Source organism: Microtus ochrogaster, chromosome 2 (assembly GCF_000317375.1).
Source record: "Microtus ochrogaster isolate Prairie Vole_2 chromosome 2, MicOch1.0, whole genome shotgun sequence".
Classification (NCBI taxonomy): domain Eukaryota; kingdom Metazoa; phylum Chordata; class Mammalia; order Rodentia; family Cricetidae; genus Microtus; species Microtus ochrogaster.
The window spans coordinates 66,524,620-66,535,997 of NC_022010.1; the positions used below are offsets into that span (position 1 = coordinate 66,524,620).

At 39.6% G+C, this 11,378-nt stretch overlaps 1 protein-coding gene across 1 annotated transcript in view; it reads left to right on the top strand.

The window, feature by feature from the left end:
• Positions 1 to 11,378, top strand: part of Abi3bp (ABI family member 3 binding protein) — a 219,320-nt gene that overhangs the window by 47,670 nt on the left and 160,272 nt on the right. Inside the window, exon 2 of the mRNA XM_026788609.1 lies at positions 9,806 to 9,985. Coding sequence (XP_026644410.1) covers positions 9,806 to 9,985 — 180 coding nt within the window. The remainder of the gene's footprint in view (positions 1 to 9,805; positions 9,986 to 11,378) is intronic.

Below are 11,378 nucleotides of genomic sequence, written 5' to 3' on the forward strand. Positions count from 1 at the left end.
TGAGAGATTGCGAGTGGGAGCCAGGGTAGAAGACAGCAGAGCTCACCTTTGGATAGTGGTGTTATTGCCGTCTAATAGGGGTTAATATACTGGCTTCTGCACCCTGCAATGTTTTCAGTGGGGCTTGGGTTTCTGCATGTGTTTTAGAGGAGACAAAAATCAATCAAGCCATAGCCTTCTTCAAGCCAAATTGAAGCCATTTGGAAACTGACCTGAACATATGGCAAATACATGGTTGTTGATCACACGTATTTCTCGTTTCCTGCATCTCCCTCACCTCTTCTTCTCCAAACTCTCATTGTCCCGACTAAAGAGCAGTTTTAGTAGAGTCGAATCTAAGGCTTGTGTGTGAATGAGAATATATGCATCCGGATGGGAGGTCTCCATAAGAACTGTAAGCTGTCGACTTAGGAAGTCAGCTATGCAAAATAATCATCCTCCCTGGCTCTCAATTGTGTTATGATGTAGACCATGAAACTACTTCTCCCTTGGTAAAAACTACCCAATATGATCAGACGCTATTGAAAAGTCAGCACGGGACGTTTCAGGCTGCTAGTCAATCCTGCAGTGTCAGCAGATGGAGAAGTCTTGGCCTGAGCAGTCAGAACACTGGGTATTCTGACCTAGGTGGAAACTGTGGCTGTTTCAGCTCAAGTGGGGCCCATTTTCACCACAGCTGGGCAAACACAGAAAGTGTTCCATCAGGAGGAAAACATTTTTCCCTCAGACTTTGGACAGTGCTGAATTCAAACATTATAAATTTAATAGCAAACATCTTCTGGATATTTGGTGTCTTTGGTGTTCTAGCAGGCTGGCTCATTGGAGTCATGCCCCATGGGGATCTCTCAGAGGTATTTGCATGAGCACAGCTCTACAGGTGAACAAGGGCATGTTCCCTAAATTTCGAGAAATCATGTTGCCTTGGGAACCTATGCTCCATTTGCCTGCTCATTGTATGCTATCCCTGGGTGGGAGTGTGCTATTCTGTCCTGGAACAGCGATCACAAGAAACTATAGTTTGTGATTTGCAAACAAATCATTATGGATGAGAAAATTCAAAATTTGAGTGCACTTAAAGGTCCAGTTTGCTGCTATTGGGGCTGGTCACAAGGCTCATTGGACTTCTATTACAATATTTTCTCTCTAATTTTCACAGTGTCATTTTTCTTTAGAGTTATCAAAATCTTTCTTTACATCTTCATTGTAGTCAGTATTTTCCTTATGTTTCCAGGTCTATATTTGTAAATGGCATGCAAGGATGCTTTGTGGCTGTCTCTGGAACCGTGTGCTGTTGTTAATTCATCTCCCGAACATTGTGAACTCTTTGACTTCACTGTTCTTGTTTATATCTCTGCTTCAACATGTGTTTTATATATATGGAAAAGAGTTTCATTGGTTAGTTAGGGTTCACAATGTTCAAAGTGTTTGTCCTTATCTACACTATGCCAGGCACCCTGCCACCAGCATCCTTCAACTTAAAAATGAGCAAGAATTACTTAACAACAATCCTGGGAACGTTTGTAATGACAATTTTATATACACAGAGAGAGAGACACAGGAACACACAGAGAGACACACTCTCTCACACACAGAGAGACACAGATACATACACAGACACACATACAAACACAGATACACACACAGACACATACACAGAGAGACAGATGCATACACAGACACACAGGCACACACAGATAGATACAGATACAGACACAGACATACTCACACACACTCACTCACATACACACACACAAAACACACACACACAGCACAGAGGTAATCTAAGGAATTCCTTCCACCCACCCACCTACATTATTCTGGTATAGTCTCATGCCATGGCAGAGCAGACCCTATTTTCCTCATCGTCCTGACTACTTTAGTTAAACTCTTCTGCTCACGGGAGGTCAGTCAAGTATCTGGTCATACGGAACTGGTGAAAGCAGTTTAAATAACATTGATTATTGTTTAATTATTAGTGACATTAATTTCTTGTACTCCTTAAAGTATTGAATTGAAATTACCTTTTTTTTCTTTATGTAAACTTTTTACCAGGGAGCTGGAGAGATGGATCAGTGGCTAAGACACTTGCTATTCTTGCAGGGGACCTTATTTTCATTCTCAGCACCCACACGGTGGCTCACACTGTCTGTTAACCCCAGTTCCAAGAGATCTGACTCTTCTGACCTCTGTGGGCACCAGGCATGCATATACATATATGTAGGCAAAGCACTCATGAAATAAAAGTTTCAACAAACTTAAAATTTTCCATTAGTATTCCTGACTTTTAGGTTATTGTTATTGTCAAGAAAATCCTGCCCTCTACAACATAGGAACAGAAACAAGTGAACAATTGTCCATATCCTATGCCTTCCTAGTCATTCTGTGAACAATGCAGAAAAATTGCTAAAACCTTTAAGACATATAAAACCACAACTTATAAATCCACAGCAGGGAGAGTCATTTGAGCACTGAGCCTTTATTCCATGGTCTGACTTTTCACTCCTGAAAATTCAAGGTAAGAGGTAAATTATTGCCAAGGCTTAAGTTAACATTATCCTTGGTATAACCTTGCATAAGAATTCGGTGGAATACAATCCATGCCCACAGTTACATTTTTCAAAGCTTTTGAATATGCTATCACACAATCGCTCAATATAAACATTAAAGGTGGGGTATCTTGATAACTCCTTAATACGTTGTGTAATGGTAAGACATTGGAATGTTTTCACAGAGTGCATTTGAAACTTAGTGTTCTTTGAGAGAAACTTGATTTAATGTGTGTGTGCGTGCGTGCGTGTGTGTGTGTGTGTGTATTGAATGATCAATAGCACCAGACACTGCTAAAGCTAACTCTGCTAGTGCTATAACGACCACATGATTGAATGTCCTTCTATCAGAAGGAGTTTGTTTAGCGTGGCTGCGGAGCTCAGGAAGGGGCTCCCCGTCATACAACGGGGCAATGGCATGCCGGAGCAGAGCTGTAGCCTGTCTGCTTACTTAGGTAATTTGTTCTGTTTTATTGCTGCACCAGATACCATTGAATAAATGTGCTGTGGCTTGTTTATTCACTCAGTCACTGATGGATATTTGGGTTTGTTTCTAGTTTAATGTTGTTTTGGATGTTCTCATACGTTTCACACAGACATGTTTTCATCTCTCCTATGTGTGATGGCTAGGAATGGAACTGTTGGGTTCTTTGGTGACTTGATGACTTTCCAAGTCTTCTCTAGTTGTACACTTAATGCTCACAATCCAAATGTATAAGACTTCCAAATTCTGCCTGACATATTATTAATTATACTGTTATTTTAATTTTAGCTATTCCAGATCATTGTGACTTTAATATTTGTTTCGCTTTGATTAATCATATTGACCAAGAATTGGCAAATTATGGCTTACACATAATGGGACAATGCACAGTTATGTCTGCTTAATTTGTATGATGTCTACATCTTCTCTCTGTGCATATATGTGTGGTGTATGCATATATTTTATGTAGTGTCCATGTACATACACATGTCTAAGCTGGAGGAGGATGTTATCTACAGCTTCTCTCTGTCTGTCTGTCTGTCTGTCTCCCTCTTTCTCTGTGTCTGTCTGTGTGGTATACGCATATCTGTGGTACATGCATACACTGCACGTGTGTGTGGTACCTTCATGTGAACACATGTCTAGACTGGAGGATGATATCTACAGTGTCTCACTCTCTCTTTCTGTGTGCATTTCTGTCTGTCTGTCTTGTATATGCATAAGTGTGGTACATGCATGTGTGCATGCTGTGCCCATGTGTGTGCATGTATCTGGGTATGCAACAGCTGGAAAATGATGTCTGTCTGCCTCTACCATTTTCTGCCTTCTTCCTTTGAAACAGTGGCTCTCCCTGAATCTACAGTTTGCTTGGTTTTGACTTGACTGCCTGGCCAGCGAGTCCTAGTGGTCTCTTGCCAGCCCTGGGGTTCCTATCACATGCAGCCATACCCAGATTTTTGCACGAGTGCTGGGAATCTGAATTCGGGTCTTCCTGCTTGAGCAGTTAGCAGCACTCACCATACTGGTAATCAGTACTACAACATTATGCCATCTGACCTCTGGAGGAGAAGACTCAATAACCCTAGAGGTTAACACATTTTCTGTGCTTCTGGACCACTGCTCACCTCTTTTGGTAAAGCATCCATTCGTGCTGGTTAGTTTTTTGCCAATTTAGCACATGCTAGAGTCACATGGGAGGAGAAAACCTTTACTGAAGGATGGCCTTCATTAAAGCAGGTCTGTGGTGCTATTTTCTTGATTAGTAATGTCTGTGGGATGGCCCAGCCCACTCTGGGTGATGCCACTCTTGGGTAGGTGGTCCTGGGTTATAAAAGCAAGCAAGCTCAGCAAGCCAGAGAGAGCAAGACAGTAAGGAGGATTCCTCTGTGGTTTCTGCTTCAGTTCTGGCCCCCAAATCCCTGCCCTGACTTCCCTCAGCAATGGATTGTTAACTGGAAATAAGAAATGAAAGAAACCATCTCCCCCTGCAGTTTCCTTTGTCCGTGTTGTGTCACAGCAGCGGGGAAACAAAGTAGGATGCTATTCGAACACGTTTAAATCACTTGGTTCTTATTTTCTTTTTAATCAACGATAAAGAACATTTATGAATTCTGGATACAAATTCTTAAGGAACTTTTATTTTTTTTCTAGATTTTTAAAAATTTTATAGCTTTAAACTTTTTATCAAGAGGTGGGGGAAGATCTGGGGAAGATTTGGGGGAAGGGAAGGAATATGATCAAAATATATAATGTGCCCTGATTTTAAATCTGTGTTTCCTATATCAGATCTGAACTGGTAGGAACTGATTTAATTAGTTAAATATTTTACAAAGTGTAAGTTTTTTATAGCACGGTAAATGGCAGAGCATGTCTAGGCTACAGTATGCTGGGAGCATTCTGTGTAGTAAGAGACGGATACTAGAACACCACAAATGGGGGTATGTTCTCCATCCTTTGAGGAGTCTTTGTTTTCTTGGTATAAGTATTGCAATTATTCTGTACATAGTGCCCTGATAAGATTAAATTTAGATGCACACTTGCTATTTGGAATATTTATCATCTTTTCACAGGGTATTATAACATTGCAGAAATATAAGCTAAGGCAATTCCTATTGTTATATAATACATATCTTTTACCTTTAGAAGACTTTTAATGTGATGTAGTTTTTCTGTCTCAAGAATCTTATCATCTGGACCGATGTGATATGAACAACTTTGACCATATTTTGTAATACTTTGGAAAGTATAAGATGACTTTATGAGAAATTAGACATGGAGAGATTCTAATGACTATATTTTAATGATGATTCCTTTCTCCGAGGTTCATGACTGAATAGCTGTAATGTCTTTGCTAGTTTTACCAAAGCATGAGTTTTGTAGTTGGTGTTGACGGTATTTTTGTTGGTGGTTTGGACTTGTTGCTGTTCTGTTTGGGCGCTGCTTGAACTCTGGCACTCCCTCGGTGACTGAGCTGTATCCCAGGCCAAACTGTTTCTTTAACGATCTGGTCCTGTCCTCAGCCCCCAGCAGCCGGCAGCCTCCCTCCTTTGGTAGGTCTGGTGACCCAGAGTCCTTGAACTGACAGTGCTGTCCAGTTTGCCAGTCTCACCCCCGCCTTTAATGCTCGAAGGCATATATTTACCTTGGAAGTTTGAAAAATGGCTAGTTCTAATTTTGCTCTGTAAGAAGTCTGATTTATTAACTTTTGGAATTTCACAACACTTTGAAATATTTAGAGATACTGTAGGGTGTTGCAAATAGAGGGTTAGAAACCACTGGTGTGGATCCAAGAATGTACTTTGCCAATATGCGGTTTTTCCCAAGGCAGTTTATTACTGCTTTCCTAATTGTTTTTTATGTCTCTCACATGCGATAAAATGTTCTTCTAGTAGTCCTTTCCCCGCTCTGTATCCTGAACAAAGACATTTTGGGCAACATATTTATTGCTTATTTGTGTGTTATTTTGGTTAAGGTTATGTTGTAGTGTGTTATTCTCTATCATATCTGTATTACTTGCCAGAAGTCTAACTATGACTAAATTCTGAAAGATAATGTCTGTTACATAAATTGGGCCCCAAAACATCAGGCGTGTCCAACCAGTGGCCTCATGGCTACACATGGTCAAAGTCAACTGAGAATGCAGAACAACCTCAAATCATAAACTCACTTAATAAAGCATTGTGCATTTTTTGTAACTTGTCAGTGCATTTTTGAGTGAAGACTTTGTAAGTGGCAATATTATGTTTCCGTGTCAAAAGGTTCACCATCCATGGTGGAATCAAACCATAATAATTTGTAATAAAGATTATTTATTATCAAATATTAAAATTAATGCACGAGGCACAGAGATATGGAACCCAAATATTAGAGTATTTATTGTCCAGAAGTATAAAGGGTCATTGAATCCTAATATAAATAGTAATTTGGAGAAAATGTTGATAAATCTATCTTGAAAAAGCTGTAAAACCTTTTCGCCAGATGCTGAAGATCAATGAAGTAATAACTGGATGAGTGAAGGGTGGAAAGAATGTCAAGCTGAGGTGGAGGGATTGTATAGTGTTCTTGTGATAAAGGTGCAGAATCCGGACAAATCACATGTTCTGGAATGTGGAATGACTGACCTGACCAAAATAAGGTGTGGTGTGTTGAGAAGTAATATCAGACGTAACGTATGGTAACATAACACAGGGATCAGAGTTCTTAATATTCAATCAGTGGTTCTCAACCTTCCTAATGCTGCAGCCCTTTGATACAGTTCATATGTTGGGGTGACCCCCAACCATAAAATTATTTCTGTTGCTACTTTAAAACTGTCATCTTGCTACTGTTATGACTAGTCATTGCAGGATATCTGATATGACCTCTGAGGTGGGTCACGACCCACAGCTTGAGAAGCACTGCTTTAAATGAAGAACAGAGAGGGTGGTTCTAAAATATTATATTTGTGACATTTATTGCAGGGATATTTTTCTACATGTGTTATTCCTTTTCATGACATCTGTGGATATTTCACTCAGGAGAGGAGGAGGAATGAGAATTTTAGAGGAAGAGTCAATTCATTTGTTCTATAATGTTCTATAATTAAAGTACAATTCAAAGTTCTATAATGATGATGTATTTCTTGGCATAAATTGCTAGCCAAATGGAGAGAGGCTGGGGTTCTCTGCCAGAGAAGTAGACCACTTGCATTTTGGTAGATCGGTAGCTGTGTTTGTGACTTTTTCTTTCTGTTAGTATACTATTCCTTCCGCTTTCTCAGAGGAAGCATGCCATGATTGCATCCGGCAGAGTCCATGAGGAAAATGTTCTGGTGTGCTGTGAGGCCGCCACTCTGTGCTCTCAGTCAAGCGCAAACTCAGCTTAAGCCCAGAAAGAGTTTTCCAAATATCTTCTCAACAGAATACTGCAAGCAACCTGGCTGCGTTTTAACTTACTGTGAGAAATTACAACCTCCTAAAGCAGAAGAATGTGTTCTCAACTTACATTTGCCCTATTCTACTGAGAAAAAGTAATACTGGCAGAAATCAATGGAGGCCCATTGATTAACAGTGGAAAAATTGGACAAAGTCTGTTTTGTGTAAACTACACAGTATCTTATTAAAACCTGGAGAAATTAAGACAAATCAAAGTCCTCACCATGAGGCCCATGGCTTGACACTCCTAACTCTGTTGAGTAATGACAATGGTCACAATGACAATAAGGTCCACAAGAACTTCAGGACTTAGTTTTGACCCTACAGTATACAGGCAAGATGATGGGACGTGCGGATGCACTCGGTTGCCTTCATTTGGAAGAACTGAACTAGATCAACTCTGACGTTCCTTTTGGGAATTTTCAAGAAATTACTTAGTATCTATGGTTCTTAGTTTTCCACAGATGCAGGAATAACCAAGAGTTAAAACATTCATGAAATTATGTTTTTAGTCAAGTGCAAACTAATATGCCCAAGCATAGAACTGATCCTGGCTGCTGAGGTGGATGGGATCCATTCTAATAGTGTGGTACTCCTGAGGGAAATCCTTTTCTTTTCTCAAAGACTTCATACAGTCCTTCTATGTTCCTGTGTTAGTTAGCTGCTTGTCACTATGACAAACCCCCACAAGAAATATTTCAAAAGGAAGGAAGATTTCCTTTGGCTTGCACTTTGACATGCCTCTGTGCATTGTCAGCTTGTTTGTGTGCTTTGAGTTTGGGGGGAGGCAGAATATTGCTCACCAAAAAGCAGAGAGACAGGGTGGGGCCAGAGACAAGATGGAACTTTCTAGATCATGCCCCTAGTGACCTTTGTCCTCCAAGCAGGTCCCACCTCCTGTTCTCTAATAATGCCACCCTGTTAAAAATCCACTAAGGGATAAATCCACAGATGAAGTTAGATTCCTTATGATCTAATTACCCCTCATTGACTTGATCCAGCAGCTTGGAGCATTCAACATGTAAGACCACTGGGGAACATTTCATGCACAAAGTGTAACAGTCCTACATTGATCGCAATTGTTCAGAATCGTTTGGGTTGAGGTACAATAAAGTCCTCATATAGCTGCAGTGGGGAATTCATGCTGCAGTGACATGGGGACTAGTATTCATTCAACGGGGAACTCTGGTTAATGAGAAATGATAGAGGGAATTGTTAAAACAGTAAATGCAGTCTTCTAAAAGGGCAAAAATATTTTCAAATATTAAATATTTGGAGAATAAAGGGAAAAATTCAAGCTCACGACCCTAATCTTTTTTTAAAAAAATAATTTATTTAGATTCATTTTATGTGCATTGGTGTGAAGGTGTCATATCCCTTAGAGCTGGAGTTACAGACAGTTGTGAGCTGTCATGTGGGTGCTGGGAATTGAACCCAGGTCCTCCCGAAGAGCAGTCAGTGCTCTTAACTACAGAGCCATCTCTCCAGCCCATGATTCTAATCTTTAGAGGCATACATACATATTTTATAATTCAGAAATTTGAGTCACTTTAGAAAAAGATTAGACTGTAGTTTATATAATTTTGTATGTGAGGTCTTGACCAGCAAGCACTATTTAAATAAGCATCGCTCCTCAAGGAAACAAATTCTCATCAAAATTCTCATGCAGTGAGTTAAGAACACATGGTGGTGGAAAGATGGTTCAGTTGTTAAGAGCATGTAGTGCCTTGCTAGAGGACTCGAGTTCCTTTCTCAGCACACACATGGGTAAACCTACACATAACTCCACTTCCAAGGATCTCACTCTATTTTGGCCTTCAAGGGTTCCTGTATGCAACAACCCCCATTTTACCACTTTAACAACTCTTATCCCAGAAACTTTACTTCTTTGTCCATTCCCAGCTCTATCAATGACTAATACTTGTAGATATGGGTCTGGAGGGCATCCTGAGGATGCTGAGATATTTCAAGGTACAGTGATTAAATTTTACCAATAAGAATCTTCAGTTGCTTGCATCATATCTTGGTAATATGTATAAAGTGAATTTTCTAGCTCACTTTGGATAGAAAAATGAGATCAACCAAAATTCCACTTAAACCTCAGTAACAAACCACCAAAACTTGGATCTCTCTATTTTGCTTTTTATTTTAGTCTGCTTTATGCAGTAGTAAGTACATTTTCTTTGATTTTAATGTTAGTCTTGTTTTTGGTCAGCGTTTCATCAGTGGTATGATCCCAAGAAGCAAAAGAGGTGCTGTTTGTTCTCAGGACAATGTTTCCAATAGGCAAGGTTTGCTGGGCAGGGTTGAGTGATGAAATATAACTGATGTATTGGACACTCACCTTATATTTCCACCCTCAGGTAAAAGACCAAGCTTGAAAGTGCACATCAACACCACCAGTGACTCCATCCTCTTGAAGTTCCTGCGTCCAAATCCAAGTGTAAAATTGGAAGGTTTTCTCTTGGGATATGGCAGCAACGTGTCTCCAAACCAATACTTCCCTCTTCCCACAGAAGGGAAAGTCACTGAGGCAGTAGTAGGTAAGGTGTTTGGGGATCAAACTCAGGGAGATGGGTGGGTGATAAGAGGAACCAACTATAACAAGATGTCCTAATGTGGAAGATGAAAAGCATTTCTTCTACATCCTTGGCTGAGCCCAATGTGGCAGTATAAATCACCTTTGCAATTAATGCAACCCAAAGCACAGTTCTTTATATTGAAACTTTTTATCGTCATAAGAAATAATTGTCAGCCGGGCGGTGGTGGCACACACCTTTAATCCAGCACTCGGGAGGCAGAGGCAGGCGGATCTCTGTGAATTCGAGGCCAGCCTGGTCTACAAGAGCTAGTTCCAGGATAGGAACCAAAAGCTACGGAGAAACCCTGTCTCGAAAATCCAAAAAGAAAAGAAAAAAAGAAAAGAAAAAAGAAATAGTTGTCTTAACCACTGTTGAACCTGTAATCCCTGCTCACATAATTGGATATATAAGGGAAAAAAAAGCTGAAATACTGGACTCAACCTTTGTGGCATTATTTACGTGAACTAATTTTCCTTCTTGCTGTCTTTACTTTCTTCCAGTGGAAGATAGCCACTATAGATTTTTGGATTTTATCTTTGGAAAGAAAAGAAAACATACTGCATTTTAAAATTTTTAGTAATTCAGACAAGGAGGTTGAAATTTAATATGAATTATGAAATTGTGCATTTCTTTGAAACTGTTTTAATGATATAAAATTGGAGTTTCAGGATGTGAGCCATCTTCTCGCTTTCTCTGTGGAAAATGTAAATATAATCCACTTAAAGGATTAAATGGTTTTGATAAGGATAATTCATTGTAAAATCTTTGAAAGTCTAGGGTGAGATTTGGTTCTTTGCTCGCTGATCCACTTAAAGGATTAAATGGTTTTGATAAGGATGATTCACTGTAAAATCTTTGAAAGTCTAGGGTGAGATTTGGTTCTTTGCTCGCTGCTAAGATGTTGCTTAAGAGCCCAGTCTCTGAACTTTTGGGAGTACAACCCCCGTGTTCCAGCACTTCATATTGGTTCTTATATTTTCGAGTGTGTAATGAGAGTGCCAAAATGAGTTGATTTTCTTCTTCTGCCTTTTTTTTTTTTAATCCGGAGAAATAAATCTCTGTTGCTCCTTAATGCCAGTCAGGAGGTAATATTGTTAATTAATGAGCAATTAGAGATAATGTTGTAAAGTAGCGAGTAACTCAATTTTACATAAGGGAACCACTTTAAAACAAACCTAAGAGATGATTACCTCCCACACTCTGAGAATTAGGTAGTTTTCACAAGTATAGTAACCAATTCCATGAAGAATTTGAGTTCAGATGATTATAAATATTCCCCAGTATGATCCAATTTTCACTATGGGAAGTGACCAAAAGGCAAGCTCACTGTCACGTTGATATACCACCCCCTTTC